Source organism: Mercurialis annua, linkage group LG3 (assembly GCF_937616625.2).
Source record: "Mercurialis annua linkage group LG3, ddMerAnnu1.2, whole genome shotgun sequence".
Lineage (NCBI taxonomy): Eukaryota > Viridiplantae > Streptophyta > Magnoliopsida > Malpighiales > Euphorbiaceae > Mercurialis > Mercurialis annua.
This window is the reverse complement of record NC_065572.1, coordinates 10,717,140-10,744,799: the sequence shown is the minus strand read 5'-3', so window position 1 is coordinate 10,744,799 and position 27,660 is coordinate 10,717,140. Positions and strand designations below refer to the sequence as shown.

At 34.3% G+C, this 27,660-nt stretch overlaps 1 protein-coding gene across 7 annotated transcripts; it reads right to left on the bottom strand.

Annotated features, from left to right (window-relative positions):
* Positions 1–3,056: 3,056 nt before the first annotated feature.
* Positions 3,057–18,902, bottom strand: LOC126671850 (paired amphipathic helix protein Sin3-like 2). Of its 7 annotated transcripts, none has more exons than XR_007639155.2 (26): positions 18,605–18,902; positions 18,419–18,507; positions 17,813–18,025; positions 17,553–17,724; positions 17,357–17,455; positions 17,072–17,245; positions 16,605–16,902; positions 14,825–14,961; positions 14,233–14,308; positions 14,090–14,119; positions 13,588–13,781; positions 13,346–13,500; positions 13,118–13,239; positions 12,740–12,994; positions 11,465–12,142; positions 11,254–11,342; positions 10,390–11,007; positions 9,351–9,451; positions 8,597–8,735; positions 8,362–8,514; positions 8,067–8,230; positions 7,521–7,632; positions 4,956–5,128; positions 4,819–4,869; positions 4,048–4,192; positions 3,057–3,419 (listed from the first exon to the last, which is right to left on the bottom strand). XR_007639155.2 is itself a non-coding variant. In XM_050365654.1 (24 exons), the coding sequence occupies exons 2-23, from the start codon at positions 18,502–18,504 to the stop codon at positions 4,985–4,987; spliced, it is 4,209 nt and encodes a 1,402-aa protein (XP_050221611.1). In that variant the 5' UTR covers positions 18,505–18,507; positions 18,605–18,902; the 3' UTR covers positions 4,479–4,869; positions 4,956–4,984. The 7 variants fall into 7 exon arrangements, 5 of the variants coding, with proteins under 5 accessions (XP_050221611.1, XP_050221612.1, XP_050221613.1 ...); XR_007639156.2 differs by having other exon boundaries at positions 4,819–4,866; XM_050365654.1 differs by lacking the exons at positions 3,057–3,419; positions 4,048–4,192 and having other exon boundaries at positions 4,479–4,869.
* Between the last annotated feature and the right edge of the window lie 8,758 nt (positions 18,903–27,660).

Below are 27,660 nucleotides of genomic sequence, written 5' to 3'. Positions count from 1 at the left end.
ATGTTTATGTATTTTAGTATGAGGTACTAAAAGTAGAAAACAAACTACATATAAAAAGTATATCCTTGAACAAGAACACACATACTATTAAATAATAATTTTTGATAAACAATCTGATAATGAAAAATAACATAAAAGATAAATGTTAAAAAACAACAAAGCATAATGTGAGTATTAGGAAAGCTTGAATGGCATAAAGAAGTAGTTTGAAAGAAACTTGTTAAAGTTGTGTTTTACAGTTTAAACGTATAATTGTGCTCAAATGCATTGAAAATGCATGTTGTGAAAATCATTATAGAAGAAGCATTACCTGAATTTTATATATATTACATATATACGTAAAATGATTTTGATTAGGGTAATGCATCATATATTGATATATCAATATATCAAAGAAAAGTGAATTGAGATAGCAACTCCTTGGGTATGAGAGATGTCATCACCCTGAAGCACAATTGTATGGAAAAGGTTTTGAACCATGAATTTGTGAATTCACAATTTGTTTGAAAAGTGAGATTTAAAGGAATGATTGCAAGCGAAACAAATTATATTTGTATTTGTTAAGCGTAAGTGTACGCGAGACAAAACTATATTTGTTTTCAGATGAAAACTCTGTGATAGTGACAAGGTAAACGAAAAAAGGGATAAAGAATAACGGTTTTTATTATAAATAATAAATAATAAAGATCTAAATTCTAATATTTCATTCCGAGACATTATAGATTAATGAAAGTATGGGAAGAATAAAGAGAGTGAGAATCTATATTCTTACTCAATGATGGACTGATATAAGTCTATTGATGAACTTTTATGATGAATAAAGTTCGAGAGTAGACAATAGAAAATTGTCACGATTAAGATAAGAGAGTAAGACTTAATTGAACACGACTCGGTTTGTTTGACTCCAAGTAACTATATGTGAACAAAGTCATACGCACGTGTTTAATTAAACGGATTAGAGATCAGTCTTACAGACAGATGTCAGCAATGGACATATCTCTAGAATCCATTCGAGTGGTTAGATAAACCAAAGTTTACAAGTCTGAGAGTAGTAACCTCAGCACCTAAACAATAAACAACAACAAAACATCTAAAAGAAAGAAAGGGAGTAAAAATATTCTCAAAACCAAGTAGGTACACTACTCTGATATGAATAAGGGGATCAATGAATATGTTAACGACTGATGGAGTTGTTAAGTCGTGTTAACAAATATTCATCAATAAAAATGATTATTAAATCATATAACGAATAAGTAATATACTTAAAAAAATATATCAAACCTTAAACCAACATTAAATGAATATGTTATCAAGGTGTAACGGAGATGAAGATAGTGATTTGGTGGAGTAAGTTTCAAGTGTTGTCAGAAAACTAACAGGGTATAGTAAAATCCTAATAACTTTAGAGTAAACCAAGGGATCAGTTGATTTGGGAACATTATATTTTTAAGACGGTTATCTAAGTCTTAATCATTGCGATCGTCGAGTGGAGAGTTAGACGATGCTAGATTGTGACAATATTGTGATAAAGCTTGCGTGAATTTTTGGCAGTAAGCCAAAAAGTGCAAATAACGAGATGAGAAGTATAAACTTTAATTAAATTGAAATTATCAACATAAGCTCCATATACGTATATAAATGAATCTCAAATCTGTTATGAGACAGTAGTTTCAAAATATGAAAATTCTGAGAACCGAGTCTTATGACTGTGTGGTTTTGGCTGGCTGGTAGCGAAATATACATGTATAGTACATCTATTTTGAATGTCAGGCCGACTAAAAGTGAAAAATGTTAAATATACATTCTTTGTTCAATTGAGATGTTTTGAAAACTGAGCTAAAAGTTGATAGTCAGCTGATTAAATATGATAACAACAGCTATAGTACATTTATGATAACTGTTGGCTATAAATAAGGAGGCTATGTATATGAGAAAGAGGTTCAGGATTATAATTAACCTTGAAAATACAAGAAACTAGCGACGGGAGTACAGTTTTGAGATGACCATAGAGCAAGTTTGAAGGTGTTGCACGGTGAGATAGTTATGGTACAACTACACCTACACCTATACAACCACATCGTTGGCGAAAGAGGAATCCAATTATTCAATAAGTAGCAGGAAGTTACTATGGAATGATAAGGAGTTAAAAGACATTCTATACAAGGTATAGAATCATAAGGGATATGAAGGATGAGTAATCTGTTATGGAACAGACAGATAAAGAAGGTAAGGTTAGAGATTAAAATACTTAACCATCATTACCCTAAAATGATTAAAAGATATGAAAAATTTATAATAAAACTAAAAATCTTAATTATAAAGTGTACAATAAAATGTACGACCAATAATAAACAGTTGAACTAGAAAGTTGAAGGAGTCAAAGTTGCAAGTGAATTCAAATGTGATACATAAAACTTGGTAACTAGTTGATATCCGAAAATAAGTTCAAAATTGATACTATTTGCAAGGAAGTACAACTAAGAAAAAATAGTGAGAAGTATAAAGAATATAGTGTTATGAAAACATGAAAGAGAGTATATAAAAAGAGGTAAAGTAAGGAAATAACACTGGCTAACAGATATCAAGATTCTTAAAAGAAAGTCAAGATTATAGGAATGAGAACCTATAATGAAAGTAGTGAGGAGAAATTGAAAGTGATTAAAAAATATAAGACACAGTCAAAAAAGAATTGAAGATTTAAATTAATTATAATTATAATTATAATTTTATTTTAATTAGTTAATTAGGTTTATTTAAATTCTTTCAATTAGTTAATTAAAAAGTATTAATTCTTTAAAATTTATATGGATTTTATAATAATATAATTAATTAATTTGATTTAACAATTAAATTTGATTTTTGTTGAATTATTATGTGATTTGTCAAGTAGCTGGTTGGATTAAAAAGATTATTAGTGTTGTCACATCAGCAATTTGCTGAGTTAGCAATGACGTGTCGAATGCGTTGGCAAAAAACCGGTTCGATTGCGAAAAATAGCCATAAAAGATATTGAACATACTAAAACGAATTAAATAGGCCGATTTATAAAGCCTTGATTAAAATGGAAAATAAATTGCAAGTTACATAAAATACAATGGATGAATAAGTATTTATATACACAATGTGGACAATTAATAAATGTCACTGATCTTTTATTTTTAAATTACTTGTACATAAAATTCCGGCATTTAATGTTTATAGCAATTTAAGCACCTTATTTGAAAGGTGACATCCTACATTCTAACCTTTTTAAAGTTGGCATTGTACAACTCATTACCGTTACCCCTGTTCAAAGCTCATAAATAACAAAATTTAAAACCTATTTAAAGATATTTAAATATTTAATTATGACATTTCACATTTTTACATCGTTTTGAATTGAACAACTCATAGCCCAATCTGTTTGCCACATAGGCTTCCTACAGTCAGAAAACAGCAATGAGCTACGCAACACAAAATTTGAAAAAGATGGGATGTTAAACGCCACATTTTTAATAATATACTTTAATCGCTACAAACATTAAAAGTGAGGGTTTTATATACAAATAACCCTTTCAAAGTCATTTTTTTTGACAAATACAAAATGCCTTTCACATCAAGGTTTAAGCAATACTATGCCAAATATTTCAAAGCAACGACATAAATGATATAGAGAAAAAGGGCTATATTTAGAAGGCAATAAAAATAGCACATACATAAGTATGAACTACTCGGAACTCGACTAAACCTGACTACATTTCTAGACTCAAAGTTACCCCATCAATTCAAGTTTAAATATTAAATTTAAGATTCAATCAACTTAAGGTTAAATAAAATTTCTAGATGTTATGAACTAAAGGGAGTACAAACTTTGGTCTGTAGACTAGATTCAATTTATATGTCGTTTAAATTCAAAAAGAAAGGCAATAATCAACGGCAGACATGATCTTTCTATAAACCAGGACCGAGAAATTAATCACAGATAAAACTGCACTCATTTATTAATTTTCTTCAAATAAACAAACCATAATCCATTACAAGACTTAGCAGAGCAAGTAAAACACTTACATTAGCCTGAGAGAATTCATCTCGAAAAGCTCTGCAAACTTCCGTATCAAACAGCGAAGCTTTCCATCATAACGTGCCCCTAACATTTTGGAGTTGAATAGAATTTGAGATGAAAGAGGCTCAAAGGAAAAGGGATCCCGAGCATCTGCATACCATAAAACAATAAATATATTCCTGTCTGAATTAAGTGAGATTAAAAACCAGATTGCAGAAATTTCCTATATTTCCTCAGTATCTCCCTCCAGAACAAATTCTAAATGAAAGTAATCGTGAGATTGTTATTATACACTTTTACAACTCTAGCAGCACAATAAATAAATAAATAAATATTGAAATAAAAGCCACAATTTCTGCCGCAGGCGAACAGATACATCTTCAAATCTGTCAACACAATGATGCCTGATGCATAAAAATCTGCGTACCAAAATGCGTTTTGAAGAAAACTGGGAGCTTCATATTGATAATATCTGTTACCCTGTCTCGTCATTTTACATTTACAGATTAAATTAAGTCCCAACGGGAGTTTAACTGATAAACTCAGGTCAACAAACAGAAAGTTCCACAATTCGTTAATCGTGAGAAGAAAAACCAGGAAGAAAAATTTCTACCTATAAAAACAGAAATAGATACATTTCTACAAAAATGTCATGCAACAACCCTATTTACACAGCTTTGGCTCAAACATGATGCCCTTACAAGTTATTCGAATCGCGGGCCTTTAATGAGTCATTCCCATTCTCAAGTCACTTGGCAAATTAGCACAGATCATACCTGAGGAAGTTGTCTCAAGACCTTTATACTTTTTGATTGTGCCAAGGACTTCTAAACAAACAGAAAAAGGGAAGTGTTAAATTTTTCTACATTTGAACAAAAAAATGTCAACCAAATGCACAGCAACTCATTTCTACCTTAAGTCTCACAGAGATGAAACCAGAGATTAGCACGAAGCTGATAAGAATTTATGGAATCGTTGTCTTCTTGTCTGAACTTTATCATAATTCCTAGATTTTATTTCTGATGAAGTGCTTCTTTTCTTTCTTAATCTAAAGAAGAAATCCTCCGTGTCCAGAACATAGGAGATCTGCCACATTAAAATCAGCTATATCAGCTGTTGCAATTTTAAGAAGTGAGATAAATACCATCTAAAACGATATATAAATCCATAAAAGAAAACTGAAAAAAGAGTGAAAAGGATGTCGTGTTGCTATAAACTATTTCAGCATGTGGCAGTGCTAATGTATGGTGGAGACAGCATAAATAGGCGCATCAACATCAATTTTAAGTAGTCAAGTACGATACACATAAAAAAAATAAGGGAAAAATTAGAAATCAGTCAATTCTGGAAAACAGGTCATTACTGTTAACACATCCACATATACCCTGATATATCTGAACACTATCTCTGCAATACATGCTTAAAAGCACCTATTGATAGTATAATTTATGTTGAGAGTTTCTTCTGTCCAACAGGATCCACAGTACAAATAACATAGACAGTCTAGAATTTTGGGAAGGGCTAAGAGAGGCAATGCGAACAGTCACAAGTGGTGAATATTTCATTTATATTTAGATTCATTCAATAAGGAAGAACATAACATAAAAGAGTGAAAAGGTCAAATTACTGTTTTCAGAAGTCCTGAAAATTTTCTCAACATTTCTTGAACTCAAAATTGGAGTCTGAGCACTTTTCAACAATTTAAGGGTAAAGAGGGTCCTCCACCTCCTTCCAAACAAAAAGTCATTCAATCATTTCAATCACAGATCAGAACACCATCTCTTTCAACAGGTGATGATGTTCATCCAACGAAAAAAAATGGAGTGAAAAGCCATCTACTCATGCAAGAACTTCTGGCATGCAAGATATATTCAACCCCCAACAGCAGGTAAGTCTCGGAAAAAAAACTACGCCTTCAGTTTTCTACTTGGAAGCACCAACGCTTGTAAAAAGGAGAAGTGTTTATGTTGCACACTCCACTGACACCGATACACCCAACACGCCTCCGACACGCATTCGTACGTGTTGTCATGTCAAGATAATTTATTATTTTCATTATCCAGACACGGCCCTGATACCTCTAGGACATGTTTTGGACACATTTGACACCTGGCACTAATTTTTTTAAAATCAGATCTGTTTTAAATAGCACATGATATTTAACCCTAAAACCTATAAATAACTTGTCAATTGGTTTTGAGACTCAGTTTTTTAATCGAATTGGTCCAAGATATCTATAAAATTAATTGATCTCCATTATGTTAAGAAACTATTAAAAACACAAGCATATAAAAATATTATTTCAAAAATATAAAGGAGATCATTGTCTAATATATTACATTTAATTTAAAAAATTCTAAAAATAAGTAACTGTATTTATATTTAAAATATCACAAAGAAATACTCCCTCCACCTCAAAAAGATTAACAAAGTTCCAATTGCACTAGATTTAAGGAAATAGTTTATTATGGTTGATCAATTATATTCTTCCTGAGATATGCTTATTATGTTCTTTGAGTAAATGAGCGACATTCCATTATGGATTAATAATAGTGTAAGTTACAAGAATCAAAGCCCAATTTATCTCTAGTCAACAAGTCAATGTAAAAATTTAATATCATATGATGACATTACTAAAAATTTAGTAAGGATAATTTAATAATTTATCATTTCCTAATACTAATGAAAAACCTAAAGGCAATTTTTCTTTCTCTAGGTTACCTAACATATAAAAAAATCTATTTCTTTGAGACGAAGGGAATACACTTCTACAAACATATTCCATCCTTGACAGTGTCCCAAATTTTTAGAAACTGTCTCACTGGTGTGTCTGTCACATTGTATCTATATCCCAAGTCCGTGCTTCATAAGTTTCCTAACAGGAATAACACCAATTTTATATGCTAGAGCATACTTGTTCACCAAACAGTATAAAGACGGCCAAAATGATAAAACAATTACTCCTATTAATGAAACATGATGCCAGTCAAACAAAATATTAGAAGAATTACAAGAAATAAAAAAATCAAACAGAAAAATAGAATGTAAAGCATATAGTCATAGGAAATGCCAATGGCATAAAAAAAGACCCATTCCGGATCTAGATTCAATACTGCTTTGTGGCAAGGAAAAGGAAAATTTTTTAGAAACTGTCTCACTGGTGTGTCTGTCACATTGTATCTATATCCCAAGTCCGTGCTTCATAAGTTTCCTAACAGGAATAACACCAATTTTATATGCTAGAGCATACTTGTTCACCAAACAGTATAAAGACGGCCAAAATGATAAAACAATTACTCCTATTAATGAAACATGATGCCAGTCAAACAAAATATTAGAAGAATTACAAGAAATAAAAAAATCAAACAGAAAAATAGAATGTAAAGCATATAGTCATAGGAAATGCCAATGGCATAAAAAAAGACCCATTCCGGATCTAGATTCAATAATGCTTTGTGGCAAGGAAAAGGTAAGATACCTTGCAAGAATTGCAGGCTATTTTACACTCCAAACCATTGAATGTTTTAACACCGTCCATGGCCATGCATATAGCAGAATGTTCATCTAGATCTGTGTATCTTCGCTTATTTCTGCAAGACATTGATTGAAATAAGAAAATAGTCTAACTTATGCAAATGATGTCAATGTATTATCTTAGCAATGCATCCGTTCTCAATACAAATGGTTTTGGGATAAGATTCCAAATAGCTATAAATAATTAAACTATATAAGAAACATGAAGTCAACAAGAAGCTTTGGTTTAGGTAGCTCATTCATACTTCTTCGCAATTAAACAAAACCTTAACTACTTGTTTAGAAGAGGTATATGGGTGCTTAAGCATGCAGTATATGATGAAAGGAATTCTACCACTAACACGGATGACATGACGAGTGGCGAGTCCTCTAGTGCTTAGATGCTAGTCAGATAAAAGATCTTACAAACATATGTATTTCTGCGAAAAGCCAGAGGAACTTCTGAATTGTATGTATATATAACATATTCAATCTGAAGCAAAATTAATACCTCTCCAGTGCAATTCCATGTGGCTCCTTTTTGCTAGGATAGATGGACAGAAAATCACTATGCAAATATGCTGCAAAATTAGGATCTATTGCAACTGCCAACACCTCTGGCTTCTCAATTACATTTTCCATCACTTGAATGGACAAACAAGATGGAGAAGAGGACTGCAAAAATAATCCAAAAAATAGCCAAGCACCAAATTTAAGAGAATAATACAGGAAAAGTACTAGATACACATAGAAGGAGACAGGGAGTGTGGATATATCCAAGCAAGAGAGTAAGGGGGAGGACTTACGAATTCTAAGCGATAAATGTTCTCTTCATGAAGAAGGAAACGCACATTATCATAATACACCGAATCCACGGACTTCCCAAATTTTCGGGATGTTTCATATTCATATAACTGAAGAAGCTTATTGTCCATATCATCAGCCACAACAGCTTGAAGCTGCCATAAGAACCCAAGTTCAGAAACATAGTACCGAAAAACAAAATACGCATATAAACATGAAAGATTGCAGCAAATATACCTGTTTAACCAATTTGAATATTAACTTATCCAGGGTAAATAATACATATGACTGATTTCCAATAATAGCTCTGCATTCGTCCTCAAATTTGGCATTCTCAACAGATCCATCAACCAGTCCATACAGCGCAGCCATAAACCTGAAAGCATATGCATATAAGCAACATCAATTTACAAGGCAATTCAGAAAGTTACAAACAACAATAGCTAGTTTAAAACAGAATGCAGTAGTAGCTTAAAAAGGCTGCAAAAGAATTCCACAACAAAATCACCGTATAAAATCCGGATCATTTGTCAAGATTAATAAGCGAGCTCATTCCTACCCTTGAATTTTATTCTGCCCAGCCAAGTTGGAGCTCACTCATATTCAACCGCCTAAACTTACAAGTTAGCTAGTTAAGAAGCTAAAGACAATTATTTCCTTTTTGATGAGCTAAGAAAATGGAAACTGTGAACTAGTAGTAAGTGTATGTCTTTAAGTGTTTTCAGTTCTTATTAGACTTTTACATATGGACTAAACATCATACGAATTTTTTCCAACAAGGGTATTTCCTTTTATAAACCAAAAAAAAAGTAGAATTGTAAGAAGATAAGCTCATATTTTGTAAAATATAAGATGATCTGGGCTTAAACTCTCATATCTAACATCAAATTATGAATCAATTTATCAGAGTAATTATAAGCAAAGTCTAAACTATGAGCTCTCCTCAACTGTGAATCATTTCCAGAAAGAGTTGCAAAAGATAATAAGTTACCTGGCATAGGGATTTTCAGTACTTGAATCATTATGAACTTTCCATTTCATTTCAGCACAAGTTGAGTTTGTTTTGGCTGATAATACTCTTTCATACAGGGTCTACAACATTCAAACATAAAAAATATCAACCGCAAAAACGCAAAAATTTTAACATTTAAAAGGAACATGCACTTTTTAGGTATAAGCACTTGGTAAAAAATTTAACTACCTTGCCCACAACCAAACAAGTTTCACAATCATGCCCTTAAATTTAAAAGTTTGAAACGCCCCCACTTTAATCCATTTACATTAGATTTAGGTTAAAATAAAATACTCATTCTCATTGGGAAACTGGCAAATAATTGGATAGGGAGTAAATAGCAGAAACAAAATGTAAAACAAGACAAGTCAAGTTGGCACAGTTTGAAAGAAAACAATCATGTTTCAGAAAAAGGAAGGACAATTGAGTTACATAACTCCATATAGCAAACTTGAAATTTCAGCTAATTTCAAATTTCTGAGGGTTTTAAAACAAAGTCCCGCTTACCATTAGTATCTTCAAGAGTTAAAACAAGTTAATCACCAAGCCGCAGTATTCTTTCAATCTAATTATTAATTCCACAATAAGTTAATGATCATTCGTCTACCTAGATAAAATTGACTGAGAATTTGCTTCTTGCTGTTTAAAAAATTCCTTCTTCGTGTTAATTTTTACTACTATTATTTAATAATATTCCGTGGCATGAATAAAATAAAACTATAAGTGGCAGCTTTAAAGGAACCTAGATTTAAATTAGTTCTCCACGTGACATGACACAAATAAGTTGCACAGCAAAGGGCAGTGGCTCACCAACTTTCCAAGTTTGATTGCTACAGTTTCATATTTATCTCATTTAATAAAACAATGGTAAAAGTAACATAATAAAATTGATTGTTTGACAGTCCAAAGTAGTCGTTCTTTATATTGTTAACTTCCAGTGACTAAAGTGGTCAGACTATCTCTTACTTCAAAAAACAAAAATAGGTTGCTTATAGTTGAGTTGAGTTGAGTTGCATACTTGATGAAGCCTGAAAAGCACATAGAAATTATCATTTCCATAGAATTTCCGAGATTCTTTTTTTCCCCCATCAGGTACACCTGGTGGAACATGTTTCACGAGAGGCTTCACAGACAAAAAAAACCGTTCCGACGCTGGCACATCCCCAGCAAACTGTGCATCAGCCATGCCCTCTGCTTCACCTTCACTCTCAGCTTTCCCATCAACATCACCTCGTTCTGCATCTTCATCCTCTTCATGCTCTTCCCTGGAGCATTCATCACCAGCAGACTCACTTCCAGATGCATCATCCCCAGCCTCTGAGGCATTATCACTATCCTCATCATCTGCATCTGCATCACCATCGTTTTCTCCTCTAGGATCCTGACAATATAATTCTTCCCCATTTTGCCGACTCTCAACGCTATGCTTCCCATTGAGTAGAGATTGCATGGCATTATCTCCATAGACAGCAAAATTATCCTCCTCAAAATCACCATTGGGAGACAATTCGCCCTCCTCTTTTTCAATTTTGGCCGGTGAAGTGGATTCTTCGAGGTACCTACTAGATTTAGTGCTATCCACCAATGCTCCATTAGCTGGTAAAACAGATTTAGCTCCAATCCCACCCTGAAGACTCTAAAATTAGTAAGTTCGACACAGGAAAAGAAAATCCTAATCAAGACAAGAAGAGAAAATGCATAATTTTCTGCTGCAAGAAAGGTGAACAATTATCATTTTCAATTAAAAAAATGCCTATTCACTACCAAAATTAAGACAGAATAACAAAGAGGAAGAGAAGAGTGGAAGAAGCAACCAACTAGTATGCATATCCACTCAAGGTTTATATAAAACTAAAAATATGTAGAAACTTTTGAGGCGTACCTCTGATAAGGGTGCAATGCTAATGCTTGTTTTGAGTTTATGATCCTCAAGAGCAGCAGCACCAAGATTTGACAAGGCTGAATCAGATCCTAAATATCCAATGCAGGTAACAAAGCAATCAGAAGATTTCAGACAAATAACTTTTCTAGGTTTACATGTCAACCAAATACCAAGAATTAATAAAACGATATCATAAAGAAATAAAACACACCTCCAATCCCAGTAAATGTGTTTCTTCCATGACTTTTTTCTGCTCCCACCATAATTGATGTTTTGGAATCAGCTATACCTTGACCAGAGGCAACTTGTGTGTTAAATCCAGATAGTCTGTCAGTCACATTTGTATCCTTGTGTTCTCTTTCTAGTCTATATGTGTTACATGACAGATCATCTTTACTAACACGGTCTGATTCGGGTATACTATCTTTAGCCAAACTATCCCCATTTGCCAAACTTAGCCCACAATGATTAGCAGGATCAGCCGAAGTGTTTTCATCTCCATTTATAGCCGATTTAAGCTGCTTAGAATTTGATATAGAAGAATCAGCACCATTTTCTGGTATGTTTGATGTAGTGAAACTCATCAAGTGATGCCCAGATTTCCTGTCAGCTTCAGAATTCTCCATGGAATTAGATCGAGAAACGATTCCAAACATTGGCTCCATAAATGTAGTCCAGAACCTCATGACTTTGTTCACTTGCTCTTTGGAGCAAACCTCTCCAGATGAATATTGGACAAGTTTATACAAGTCTTCATGAATGCTCATATCAGAGTACTCATACTCCACATGCGGAACTACAGATTGCCGGTTTCCAGCAGCAAAAGCTAACAGAACATCATCTTCCTTCTGCTGCTTCTCTTTCAATTCCTTGATCTCAGATACCAAGACTGTGTCAATAAGGCCAGGAAGAGCAATAAGCACCAAGCCACCAAGTGTATGAAGACAATAGTATAGAATAATAAAAAAACAAAAGCAATATTATATTAAAATTAATGATACGGTTTCTTTAAGGAGTACCGTATTCTTCAAAAAAGCAGACAGTTATTATGTGTTACTGCAAACAAAAATTAGAATTTAATTTAAGTAACGAAACCAAGATTACATAAACGCCTGTACTTTCATTATAGGTAGTTGGTTACTAGTTAAAAGGCTGCCCACATAAAAAGATGCACCAGATAAATTAAAAAAATCAGCATAAATACATTGCAGCAAAACACACTAAAAAATTTAAGATACCATATAATAACGAATTATGTATAAAATACAGCAATTCATACATTGCCCAACCCAAATGATTTTACTTAATAGCATCTTTTGTCCAAGAAATAGTCATATGAATCATTTTGAAGTCTACTTCTCAGTTCTAAGTTCTAACTCATAGATGGACCTAATACTCCAGATAAGTAGGATGGTGAAAAGAATGAATGATGCACGCATGCATAATATTATCAATTTATTGTATAAGATTATCAAATTAAACTTACATCTTGTACTCAAGTTCTTTGAATCTTGCTGCTTGAAATAGAAGCTACGGTGATCCAATGATTTGTAATGGTTTTTTGAATAGATTTCTGCCCAAACCTTGTTAAAATCTGCTCGACACCTCATCCACTCTTCTTGTTTTTGCTTTAAGCGAGTTAATACAACCGGCAGTGCAAGAGTTGGGTTTTTTCGCAATATGTCCATGACATCAAGACCATGGTCACCATATAAACGTTCAATGCACCTTAAATTTAGAGCTGCAATAAATAACAATGGAGCACTTAAACCACAAGGCAGCAAGAAACAAATATAAAGCTCAAGTAGGAAGTCAATAATAGTATGTCAAAACTTGTTAATATAAAATCAAACATAAAACTAACCAGTGAAATAATCATCAATATGGATCTGAGCATCTTTTTCATTTTCATTAATGATGTTCAATAATTCATCCGCACGTTTAGCTGTGGAGGTCACAGACTCCAACAACATGTCCAGCTCAAATCTAGATATTTAGAGAAAAATTCCATAATTAAATATTTTGGTTGTCCTGAAAGTTCCAAGAAAATAAGGATAACTGATAAATCAGGTGCCAGATACAAGCACTATACCTATCATCTTCACATCTGAACAAACTTTCTTCATACTGATTCCTGCGCATATGTTTAAATGAGTAATCTTCACTTCCTGAAGTCACAGAGACCCAATGATCATTTAATACTTGAGCTCCGACATCTGTTCGCTGGCTAACTGAAGGTATTGGATACTGCAGATGGATAAGCACCAGGTTAAACATCGGTCGAGAACCGATTCAAAATTTAAACTAACAAAATATTTTTTTGACATTTCATACATCATCTGGCAGAAGCCTGTAGCTGGGAGTACAACGTTCACAGTTGGAGAGATCCAGCTCTTGAATGGATTTTGCCGTATACTTCTCCCTGTATCTTTCCCTATCTTTAGTAACATCCAAATCGCGTTTCAACTCTTTTTCTTTGTCCTCCAGCTTTAGTGATCTGGATGCATGTCCATCAATACCTGGGGATTCTGCAATGAGATATCAGACCATTACATTTTGCAACAAATCTGAGAAAACCAGACCAACCGATGTCACAGACAGTATCTCATGTGAAAAAATAACTACATCCACTTCAGGAATTAAATAAATAGGGGCATGTTCATAAGTCCAGGCCTGCATGACCTCATACTGGGCCAGGGCAGGCCTTAGAAACGCTATAAATATGAATATAAGGTGAAGCCCATGGAAGAAGTTTTTGATAGTTATCCCTGTTTTAACCAATGTTGGTTTTATAAAATAGCATACAAATTGAAAAATAAAATGTCATGTTACGTACTTTTACTCATAACACCAGCAAGGAACCCATCTGCAAGAAAGATATAAATTCGAAAATAATATTAGGATAACAAAGTTAAAGTGAAATGGACAGATGTGAAAACCAAAGTAAAAGCTTCACTTATGAAAATTTCCAACAGTTACCAATATTCTCACATCGCTCAAAGAAATCATTGAACTCCTCCATAAGGTCAGGATACTTTCCAAGTAAATCAGCCACCTAGAATGCAGCGAAATTATCAACATAAGCCTCATATCGAGAAATATACCCGACTTGAATGGATTATAACACTAGAAAATATCAAATTTGAAGCTTCAGAGGTGTTTCTAGGTTGAGTTTAATTCAAATCCTATTGTTAGTTTGGTTAAAACTGCTCTATATTCAGATGCCAGGTCAAACACTTAATTATACAAGCCTAGGTTCTACCATTGGGTATGCTGACTAACATCTAAAATGTGCTGGAGTAACTAACACGAAGCAAATTCCATCAAGATACGATAACCAATGCCAATAAAACGGAAGAACTGAAAATTGAATAACATAGTAACCACATTGGTTGAAGGAATTTTACCAGCATTAGAATAGCATTAGAATAGAATCACAGACAATAAACAACACATGATCTCATTACAAGTCAAAAAAGAAACCGTCGCTCAAAATCCAGTGCAGTTAGAAAAAGTCCTTTCAATAGTATTCTATATAAGGACAACTCTATTAGAAGGTTTTAATACTTACCAAATTTTGTAAATCATTCCTTTTAATTATTCCGTTACTGTAGATATTCAGGCACTTCAAAAATGCCTGGTAATCATCTGAACTACTCAACTTCTCCTTCACCTTCTCACAGAACATAAATCCTTGGTTGTACACACCTGGCATCAAAAAATTTAAGATAATAAATGACCAAGTCCAAACATGAGGCCATGTCAAAAAAAGAACACTTATGGAGACAGCCTAATTAATTCAAAACAAGGCAAGCAGATGACAAGCATACTGGAAAATATTGTAATAAGCCATGCAACAAGGAGGTGATTTAGTGCTCACTGCTCAGAGCATCAATCAGATATCTTAACTGCTAGCTGATGGTCCTCTACATCAAATTTTTCATCGACAGATAGGGTGAATTCTAAGGTTCCTGATCCGGGGACCAGCTAGTAGTCTTCACTAGAATTAAGTTTACGCATAGAATATAACACTCCAATTAAGGAAAAAGCCAACTTCAACTAGAACTAAGGAAAAGCCAACTTCATAAGGAAATAGGAATATCAACTAGATACTGTAACCAACTTCACAGAAAATTGAATCAGACTCCTGGAACAAAATTACTATTCACAAAATCATATAAATTATAATAATTTATAATTCGCACCAATTAAACAAAACTATGGAGTTTTGTTGAATTTAACACCTTCTGGTTCCAGTACATCAAAAAAATCTTAGTCTACATCCAGAAGTGCTATAATCTCAAACAACAAAATAAAGTGTATGCCTTGTCATACTGTACGAGAAAATCACCATAATAGGATATCAAGAAAGTTAAATGCTAAAGAAAGGTGAAAATACAGATACTAAGTTGTTTTAATACATCCATTTTGTATAACAGAGGGGTGGAAGGGCTCGAAGTCTTCCCCGGGGCAAAAGAATTTGTACGTGCAGACATTTCTTAAAATTGAAGTAGCTAGTTAGCTACATTAACTAGACTAAATTAAATCCTCCAACTTTTACCACAATTAAAATACAAAGTAATATTTCATATTCTTAAAGGTTAAAATCAAATACACGTAAAACATATCATAAAAAGGGTTAATAATTTTGATAGTTTGTCCATAATGGTCAGAATTAATTTTCAAAATACGTATTACAAGTAACACTATGAGGACTATTGTGTATTAATTTTGGCTGAGATGAGAATTTAATCTACACCTTCTCATCCACTTCAATCTCTTCCCACTAAATTGGTTATTGGTCTATTCATTTCTGTTTCATGTAATCCAAATCCTAAGTGCTACATTATCACAAAGACTATTATCACTAAAAATACATGGTTACTTTGGTAAAACAAATTGCGCTAATCTTTAATTAGCGCTTCAAAGGAGATTTTTTTAAATTATTTATAAAATTTAGGTAGGAATTTAAGTTGTGTAAAAGTGTTATTATAACATCATAAGTATTTCATTAATTGAGTGCCACATTAGAGCTCCCATTTAATGTGTGCGGATGAAGTTTTACAAACTACTACAGAGTAACTTCGTCACTGCATATAAATGACATCACAACTTCTGACAAAACAATTCCCAAATTGACTGAGACATAGTTTAAGCAATGTGCAGTATTATTGACTGTTTTCTGTATTTGAAGATTCTGAATACATAGATGAAATACTAAAAAGATTACAGAACCCTACTATTTGTTAGAATTCAAAGAAAATGGGTAATATTATGCTCCTATTTACCAAGGAAGACGAGAATTTTGAAAATACAAATATCTATAATTAGAGACAGAACGAGTGACTTACTCTTCAAATTGTCTTTGTCATCGTAAGAAGAAACATTAGAGTTCATTCCAAAACCTTCAACCTTCCTTGAAGATTTCCTTTTGTCAGAAAAACGCTGCAAGCTGAAGTCCCTATCGCTATCATGCTCGGGCTCCCTATCAACAGCATCACAATTTCTCCTATCTCTAATTTCCTTCTCAGAACGCTTTCTGTGATCTTTATGCATTTTAATCATTCCTTTGTCATCAACCAACTCCTGTCGATCCATACTAGGATCATGTTCAGCATGGGATGTAACAATCCTATCCCGCCGTCGTTGCTGAAAGATATTCATTTTCTCACCATTAAGAATACATTTGTAACAGATTAGTTAATCTACTAATTCATCCTTCTCGAGATATGTGATATATTTAGTTGAGTAATTATAATCTGCTCATGCCCAATCATCAAAAGAATGAGAAAAATGCAAGAGAGATAGTTAAAATCACCTTGTCCATATGCACTTGCCGCGAGGAGGGTGCACTGGAGTTCCTCTCATTGTAACATTGGAGAGAATTTCGTCCACATGGGGCATTTTGGGTCATGGGTGCTGCCGAAGTATCTGGTAGGAATCTAGTGAACTCATCAAGCAAATCTCGATGGTCCTCAAAGAGAGTAGCAACCTAAAATGATCAGAACAAATAAACAGTAAATAATTAAAAAGAAGTCATGCACTCAGAAGATAGAAACAGCAAATTATTTAATAAAGACAGCTAATTGTTATAAATCTTCACCTCGCTGTAGACCTCATTTATGTTTTTGTGCTCCTTCCGATACATATTCAATATGTCAAGGAATGATTTATAAACATGTTCATCATTTTGGAATCGTTTCTGTCGGCAATAAAAAAAAACAGTTTAAACCCATAAACAAGATAGATTGAATACATTTCTAAAAGAAGAAATTGGACCAAGTTTATTAAATTTTCACCTTTATTTTGTTTACAAAGTTGATAGCTTCTTCAAATTCAACTTTCTTCGGAGCCTCTTCAACTACTGTTATTTCATATCCCTTTGGTAAAAATGTGTTAAATCCAAAAATTAAGTTGTTATGACCCTTGAATAACTGTTTCACTCTTTCAATGACACCAGCAGTATCAGTTCTGCCAGAAACAGTACAGAATCGTAAGTCTTAACAGTCAAAAGCAGCACTTGTCGTTATAAAAACTAAAGAAAAGGAAAAGAACTGACCTTTGAGCCTTGAAATCTTTCATGACCTCAAGGAACAGGTCGTATTTATCCTTCTGATCTTGAAACATGTCCTTCACTTCCTTCAAATATGTTAAGGCATCATTGGTAGTTAGTTTCTGGGAAGTACCACAGCCGCCAGCGATTCCCCCTCCTCCACCGCCGCCGCCGCCTCCTCCCCCTTCCCCATTTTCCGGAATTTGAGACTGCCCATAGCTTCAAGGCCAGAAATTTTCAAAATTTCCAAAACTATCATTAAATTACTCAAAAATCACATCGAAAGATAAAACACTTGTAGCACATTTCAAAAAAGCATACATGCAACTACAATTCAATAAGAATTCCTTATCAAAATAAACAAAAAACTCACAAACCAATTCTTTTAATCTCAAGTAGCTAAAAAACAAGATCACAACTAAAAAAAACAGGCTTCACAATTAAAAATACATGCAGTAGAATAGCTAATTAACTTATTAATTTCAAATTCAATCAAAAGAAAACAGCTTTACAAACAAAATTAAGAAAAAACACACACATTGTAAAAAAACTAAACAGCACATTAAAAATACCTAAAATACAAGCCGTTTAAAAAAAATGAAAAAAACTTACAAATCTGCTCCACGAGAAGCAGCAGCAGCAGCAGTAAACGGACGTTTAAATTGAGAACTTAAACAATCATCTCTCGTTCTCTTCATCTCCTACAACAACAACAACAACAACAAAAACACACACAAAATCAAATAAATTTATCCAACAAAAACTAAAATCAATTAATTTAGTGTAAAGAAAACTAACTGTTTGTGATTGAAAGTGTTGGAGGCAGATCTCGGATGAAGAAAATTAGAGAAATCAGCAGTAGAAGTAACTGTTTCACGTAATTGATCTCGTGAAATCATACAAAAAAACGCAAAAAAAATTTAAAAAAAACGAGAGAAAATTTAAGTTTTGTAAAACAAAACGGGGAGTTTATTATTAGTGATAGAAGAGAAGAAAGGGATTATTATTAGGAGAAGAGAAGTTAAATGTGACCAAAATTGTTAATTACAAATCGCAAGTGAAAAATTTGAGAGATGGCTTCTGTTTGGGGTTTTGAATCGAGAACTGTTCTAATTTTAGAAAACTCTTTTTTGGTTCATGTTTTGGGCTTTTGTTTGGATTTGGGCTTGTTTTTAATTACTTTTTCGGCCCAGTTTGATGGACAATTGTCGGCCTTTTAAACTAATTTTTGGACGAAAAAATAAAAACATTTTTTATATTTAATAAATGATTTTTTTAATTTTCGCACTTGATAAAATAAAGTTTCCTTTGAAAAATAAAAATTATTGTTCGGCGATCTAACTCTTAAGACACGATGTTACTATTGTAGTTGTAAATTGAAAGTCACATTACATACTTTATGTTTTTGGAAAGTGATTTGTCGTGTTAAATTGCTGGTATATGGGTAGTCTAATAATGGAATATTGTAAATTTTAATTTATATAAATTGAAATGTATAATTTAATATCATGAAAGAAAATAAGAATAATTACTTTTTCGTAGTTTGCTTCAGTAAATTTATGTGAGAATGAGGATAAAAGGCAATTTTATGTTTTATATTTATCATTGATATGTAAGATTAAATTAACTAGTTTAAATCATACAAAACTAATAAGTATATGATAAATTAGAAATATTATTTAGCATAAAATAAAAATGATAATTCTATTTATTAAACAATTCTCATTTTTTTTACACATATAGAATGTATAGTTTATTTATCAAAACTTTTTTCTTATCTTTTAATAAATATTTAAAATATATAGTTTACTTATTAAAACATTTCATAATTTTACATATTAGTCATTATTTATTAATATATTTAATTATTAAATCTTTGTAATTAAAGTTTGATTTTAATTTTTATAAAATGAAAAAATCTAATTAAGAAAGAAACAGTAATGAGTGTCTCTTATTGAAGAAATAGTCTTATTTTCCTTTTTATGTAATTTTTGGATAAATAAATACTCATTTTTCTCACTTTTTATTATTTTTTTGGGTAAATATTCACTTTTTGTTTTTTAATGAATCAAATGCCTTCTTTTCAAATTCAAAAATCATTATGCATTATGTAGTTTTAAAGAAATATTCTTAATAAATATGTGGGGAATATTTTTTATCTTTTATTTAAACAATTTGCTTTTATCAAATCTAGAATTAACCAAATTACGTGTTAGTAGAAGTTAGCAAAGTTATTCATTCTTTAATTCAGCACTGGTTGCATAGGGGTAGGACGAACCCACACCTTTTGAAAGATGCAATATGAGTGTTTCCAACCAGGCCAATATTGATTATTTTCGTAAGTATACGAAATTGTACAAGTAATAAATGATAACATTAATGGAGTAATCTGAAACCATTTATTGAATAGAATAATAAGATACAAAAGAAATAGAGGCTAACAATAGAAGAGAAAGTCATAGAGTCTAGAATAACAAAGGAGGCCTTTATATAGGGAAAGCTAAGATATAATAAAGAAAAATATCTTATACTTGACCACTACTCCAAGTCTTATACTTGGTCATTACTCTAATAGCATATTAATTATGCTAACATCCCCCCTCAAACTCATGATGCGATAGCAATGAGCATCGAGAGTTTGTCAGTCAAAAAACGAAAGCGCGAAGAGGACAATGATTTGGTAAACAAATCTGCAAGCTGTAAGCAGTGGCGGAACCACGCTCAGACTCGGGTGTGCTTTAGCCCGGGCTGGAATATTTTATATATATGTTTATGTAATAATAAGCAGCAGCAAGTACTTTGGCTCAATGGTGGAGAGTTTATTTCTTATGATAATGTCCCAAGATCGATCCCTGTTTGTTGCATCATTCTTATATTTCCATTATTTTATTAATATCTACTAAAATTCATCACTTTTTACTCTTTGCTAATCAATAAAGTTTCATCTAGCCCCCTTAATTTAAAATAATTTAAAAAATTAAATCTTATCTTTTTACAAAATAACTTATTAGTGTACATTCAGAATTAACAAACTATGAATATTTTTTATTTCAAAATTACGAATTTATACTCTTTTATTTTTTTATTCCAATTGAAGCGAAATAATTTTTATTGAAATTATTTTAAAATTATAAACATGTGCATATTTATGTTTAAATTATTTATATTTACATATTAATTAGCCCGGGCTGAAAAAATTTCCTGGTTCCGCCACTGGCTGTAAGGAAGAAGAGACAAATGGCAACGCCAATGTGCCATTCTGAAGATGATGGCGAGTAATATGACAATCAATCTCAATATGTTTAGTCCTTTCATGAAAAACCGAGTTATGAGCAATCTGAATAGCACTCTTATTATCACAATGTAAAGGAGTTGGTCGCTGTAAAGAAACACCCATATCATCAAGCAATCATCGCAACCAAACTATTTCACAAGTAGTAGAAGCCATAGCTCGATATTCGGTCTCAGTTGAAGATCGAGATATAACATCCTGCTTCTTACTTTTCCAAGAGATAAGAGAATCGCCTAGAAAAATACAGAAGCCGGTAGTGGATTTGCGGTCAGTAAGATCACCTGCCCAATCAGCATCGGAGTAAGCACATAACTCTAAAGATGAAGTAGATGAAAGTAAGAGAGTCTGAAACTGAGTGCCACGAAGATATCTCAAGATACGAATAACAGCAGCCCAATGAACTATAGTAGGAGAAGTAACATACTGACTGACAATGTGAACAGCATATTGTTGACAAAAATGCTCACGCGATAATGCCAACTCGTAGTAATCCGGAAGTCGGATGTCGATCCCACGGAGACAAGGGGTTTAAAGTGAATAAAATTGACTTTGATTTTCAATTCGGAAAGCAAAGAGTAGTTGGAATTTTGATTGAAAACAACGGAACTAAAATTAAACAATCACTGATTAGACTAAAAAGCAATTAAGAATTAAACGACTAATTGATTAAAGGATTAAAAACAATAATTAAAAGCGCCTAAGGGTTGCTAATCATGCCATCGAGATTCCTAGGTAATAGGTCAGGTATATGGGTATTGGTTCGGGTCGAGCCATTCTAAAGTATCTAAATCCGCTCTCTCGAGCCGGAAATTGACGAACCGACAATTGATTAATGAGTCGAAATCCAAATCACTCTCGCACAATTGGATGTCGACTACAACAATCAATCCGATTAATCCGCAAACTCAAACAACCGCTAAATCCCTAAATCACTCTCGCGCATTTAGGTCTTAAGCTTATGCTTAACGAGGTCTATTCAATTAGCTTAACTCTCGTCCTCACTAATCAAACACAAATCATCAATTAAGGAGCTAACTTAATCCAAGCATTAAGGTCATTAAACACAACAAAACCCTAACCCATACAACCCTAACCAATCATCTAGCAATCATATATAGCAATCATAAACAACCCCTAGACTAGGAGTTTAGCTACTCATGATTAAAGTAAAAACAACAACTAAGCAATAGTAAATCAACATAATAGAAGTGAGAAAGCTTACCTCAAATAACAATGAAGAACAATAAAGCATGAACAAGATAATGAAGATTCAATAACTAAGCTTGTATTAAAGATGAATTCAAAACCCAAAATCTGGAAATAAAAGCTTCAAATCCTTAACAATGGAGGAATCTCCAAGAACAAGTCACACAAACTAAGAGAATAATTGCTAGAGTAATAAATGTTGCTACAAAAAAAAGGCTTAACCTAAAATGTGACATAAGGTGTCCTAATATAGTAAAGCCCAAAAAGGAAATAAAAAACATCCTATTACAAGCTTGTTTGTCCAAAAGTGGAAGTGGGCCAAGAGAGCACAAGACCCAAAACTGATTTGAAATGCTGAATTCTGGCCCTTCTCGATCGAGAAGCTTCATTAAAGTCAGCTTCTCGATCGAGAAGCTTGAAGTCCCAAAACTCTGCCGATTTTTGCTCTTCTTCTCGATCGAGAAGCATGAAGTAATTGTGCTTCTCGATCGAGACCATGCAGAGGAAGAATTCTTTCGATCTTCACTTCGCTCTTTGCTTCAATCCATCTCTCGACTTCCACATATCATCGATTCTTTGCTCTTTTGGACTCAAAAACCCTTCACATATGCTTCGTTTATCCTGAAACACTAACACACGTAATAAGCGATATAATCACTCGAAACATGCGATAAAAGTATACAAAGCAATGCAAAAGTGACTCGTAATATAGGAGTATTTTACTCCTATCAAACCTCCTCACACTAAACCTTGCTTGTCCTCAAGCAAGAAATGCATTAAACCACAACTAACTTAGTGACATTGGCAAGGTTGAACACGCATCAATACTCATACTCCCATACCAAATTGTACAAATGCAAACGTCTAATGTCAACAACTATAATCAATGCAACAAATGAGCAATGCAATTTGTAATGACATAATGCGAAGGCAAAGAGAACACAATTGCATTAGTTTAACATTAATCTTGAATACTCAAGCTATCACCATCGTTTACGGGACATGCGATTATTTGGTTAAACAACAATGTAGGGCAAGTCATGGGAATAATCAAACATAAAAAATTGAACCTAGGCATCAAAATCCTCACTAGGTATCACTCTAACACACAAGTGTTTAGATAAGAAAATTAAGCACACAAACACAGAATTCCCATAGGTTTGCTCATAGTCCTAAACTCCACTACTTAGCTCGGTGATCAATAATTATCTCATGGGCTTGCACGGGTTGTAACGTGGCCAAGGTCGGGGTAGATCAAAGTTGATACTTTAGGCTAAAACTTGACTTGAAACTAGTTAAAACATTAATAAGAACTTGGGCTAGCTTGGACTTTTTACATTTTTGAACTCTTTTTGAATGCTTAACTCAATCTCATGCCTTTATTTCTTTTCTATCTTTCTTTTTTTTTGGATTTTTCTTTCTTTTGCATATTTTTGTATTTTTCTTTCTTTTTCTTTCTTTTTCTTTCTTAGGCACTAATTTCACTTTTAGTTCAAGTTCACTCTTCTTTATGTTCATCAAGCTATTACCCTCTCCTCCTCACACTAGTTGTCAAGTCAAGTTGGGTGAATGAAAGTGGAAAATTAAGAATGGGATTGTGTTGTTAACATGGTAATATCAACAAAGGTCTAAGCTCAAAATTGGCTATTTAAAGGTTTAAGGTAGGCTTTTTAAGCGGTCTCTAGAATGGTTACACCTAATGCCATAGTCATTTAATTATCAATCACTCAACAATGCAATTTTGAATGGACACCGAGCAAATTCTAGGAATTCCGGACAAAGTAACACTCACAAAGACAAGTAGGCTCGAAATAACTCAATATGAAAAATGTGGTGTTATGCCTATTGTTCAATCCCTATGTTTTCATGCCAATTATGCCCAAATTATGCCAACACAAATTTTTCACAATTTCGCACATCATGCAACCGTATTAAGTTTAAACCATCACATCCAAAGATTAATAACTAAAGATCAATTTAACCACTATCCCTTCACACATGTCATATCGAATTACATCCATTAAGCAAGCATTTAAGCATAGTTGTTAAATCTAAACAAATGCATTATGGCAATAAGGCACAAGAGATAATACACATTGATATGGTTCAACACGTTGCCAAGTGACTAATTCTCATTTTCGATTCATTTCACATGCTTAGTACAAGAGCTTTAGTGGAGGCGACACAACAACCTAAACTAAACTCTAGCAACAAAAATTAACAAAAATAAAACACAACATAAAGCAATAAAAGATAGAAACGAGATACAATTTCACTACCCTCCTCACACTATTTCTAGCTTAGTCCCTTAAGCAAGAAATAAAATAAAACAAGAAATTGTAAGAGATAGGGTTAGAAAATGCAAATCTCGCTAGTCGAACGCCGGGGGTTCGGGGGATGGAGTAGGTGACGGGTAGTGGGGCCCTCCTTGGGCATTGAAATATGCTTGCAATTTTTCCGCTTCCCTTCTTTGCCTATGACGGAGCCGCTTCATTTCATATCTAGTTTCGTTCCAAATTCGCCTTTGCTCCGCCATAAATTGGCGTTGTTCATCCTCAAAGCTACTTCCCCCATGTGAGCTAGTGGCCCATGGTTGGCCCCATTGGGCCCCTTCTTCTTGAACTTCCGGTTCCTCCGGTGCTTTCTCTCTTCTTCTTATCGGCTCCTTCTCTCTTCTAGGTGCCGGTTGTTCTTGATCATGCTCTTGATCACCCTCCTCGTCATGCTCTTCTTCTCGATCTTGACCTCCAAATTCCGCTTGTCTCGCCGCTTCTTGCCCGTGCGCCTTTAGCCATGGGCCTCTTTTGAAATAGGGAACAACATGCCCTTTGTGAACATACCCGGCCTTGTCAAGATGCTTGATATCAATGGAGCGAGACGGTATCGGTGTGAGTCCTTCGAACTTCTCATTGGGGACGCAAAATTCTTTGGCTATTCGGGTGACCAACCATCCAAAACCGAGCTTTGTACCCGCTTCCGGAACATCGAGAAAAGAGGTAATTAGGCGGTTGGCGGAGTCAATCCGACAATTGGCCACCTCGGGATGCATCATAGCATTCATCATCACAACCTCGGTTTCCCCCACCTTGTTGTACTCGTGACGCCCCCCGAAAGTATGGCCAAGCCATTTCACCGCCACCACAAGAGCGGTGTCCTTGATGTCGTTAACCTTGGCCGTCTTCGCTTGATAGCCCTCCAAATCCGATGCCTCTTTCCACACTCCTTTGTAGTCAAATTGCCTCGGGTTGGTGCGCAATCCATCCGCCTTCATTCCGTGCTTCCTTTTTAGAGCGAGTACTCCTAATTCGTATTCCACTCCAAAAATCCTCACGATTAAAGAATTAGAGTACCCTTCCTCTTTTTTAAGAGTTGTGAAAAACTCCCAAGTCAATTCTTCATACCCTACCTCCGGCGCTTTAGCGAGTGTGAGCACACCCAACGGCTCCAAGTATTGCTCCACTTCTTCGATTAACCCCAAACGGCCCATATCTTCCCAATTAATTTGATAGGGAATGGCGAATTTCTGGCTCTTCAACTCTAGGAAACGCTTGCCTTCTTCGTCGGAGCGGATCTCGAAGGGTGCTTCATATTTCCTTGTGAGGGAACCCGGTGTGTTGGGTCCCACAACTGATGCACCGGAGGCGGTTTTCTTCTTTCCTCGGAGAGGTCTCGGAACGGGGGCGGATGCGGTGGCGGCGGACTTTCCCTTGCTTTGTCTTGAGGTTCCAGCCATGATAACTATAGGCAAAAGGGTGGGTAAATATGTGTTTAGGTTGAAGTTTGGTGGTGGTTTAGGTGGTGATAGGTGGTGGCCGAATTTTTCTTGAAGAGAGAAGAAGCTATGGTGTTTTTTTACTAGAAAGGGAAAAGATGAAGGGAGAAGATGAAGTGTTGGGGTTTTTTAAAGATAGAAATGGAATTTTGAAATTTGAATATTCCTTGAAAATGACATTCCCTTTCTTGTGCTTTGTGTTTGATGTATCCAAGGGCCTAGAATAAACCACCTCACACCCCCATGTGCAAATGTTGGACCTAGGGAAGACAAAATTGGCAAAAAATTCGAAATTCAAATTCTGGTTCTACATGCTTCTCGATCGAGAAGCACCATTTAAACTGGCTTCTCGATCGAGAAGCTCCTTGAAGGAATTCTCTGCCAATTTTCCCCTCTCTTCTCGATCGAGAAGCATAGGCAAAAATGGCTTCTCGATCGAGAAGCCCCTGATTTCTGCACAACTTCTTTCAAAACTTCATTAAGTCTTGTCCAATGCTTCCCAACTCAAATTAGCTCCGTGCTTTTCTATTTTCTACACATCAACAACATGAACACCCCGGCATTAAAGAGAACAAAAGATATAAACAAAACTAAACTAATTCAAAATGAAAATTTCTCAAAGTAAATAACTAAAACGAAAGAAATAAGTAAAAAGAAAGAAAATCTAACCGCTTGGGAATGCCTCCCAAGTGCGCTTGTTTTAAGTCAAAAGCTCGATCGTTCATGCTTGTAGAACTCATGAGGCGGGGTCGAGATAACATTGTTCCCCCTTTTGATCCGTTAAAGGCCCCAAGTAAGGCTTGCAACGGTGTCCGTTGACCTTAAACGTCTCACCTCCTTGATTCTCCAACTCAATGGCACCATGATTCGCCACACTCCGAATCTTAAATGGCCCACTCCATCGGGACTTAAGCTTTCCCGGAAACAATCTTAACCTCGAATTATACACCAATACATACGTTCCAACTTCGAAAGTTTTAGGGGAAATGTGGGCATCATGCCACCGCTTGGTCTTCTCCTTGTAAAGCTTCGCATTCTCATATGCCAAGAACCGAAATTCCTCCAATTCATTCAATTGCAACAAGCGTTTTTCCCCCGCCGCTTTTAGATCAAAGTTCAACTTTTTAATCGCCCAATAGGCCCGGTGCTCTAATTCCAAGGGTAGATGACATGCTTTCCCATACACAATGCGATAAGGGGTCATACCTAGTGGCGTTTTGAATGCCGTGCGATATGCCCATAATGCATCGTCAAGCTTCAAACTCCAATCCTTGCGAGTCCCATTCACCGTCTTCTCCAATATCCGCTTCTACTCCCGGTTAGAGACCTCAACTTGCCCACTTGTTTGCGGATGATAGGGGGTAGCAACCCGGTGATACACATTGTACTTTTTCATTAATGCATCGAATTGCTGGTTGCAAAAATGAGATCCACCGTCGCTAATAATAACCCGTGGGGTACCGAACCGATTCATCAACCTCTTGAGGAACTTCAAAACTACCTTGGCGTCATTGGTAGGTAGAGCTTCCGCTTCCACCCATTTCGATACATAACATACGCCAACTAAAATATATAAGTTCCCAT

Bases quoted from the DNA above. Each gene is read 5' to 3' on its own strand.
- LOC126671850 (XM_050365654.1), bottom strand. From the start codon at position 18,504: ATGAAGAGAACGAGAGATGATTGTTTAAGTTCTCAATTTAAACGTCCG. The intron at 13,782-14,089 runs GTACGTAACATG...ATCTCATTGCAG, and splicing joins TGCTGGTGTTATGAGTAAAA to AATCCCCAGGTATTGATGGA. The intron at 7,633-8,066 runs GTATTAATTTTG...AATGTCTTGCAG, and splicing joins CATGGAATTGCACTGGAGAG to AAATAAGCGAAGATACACAG.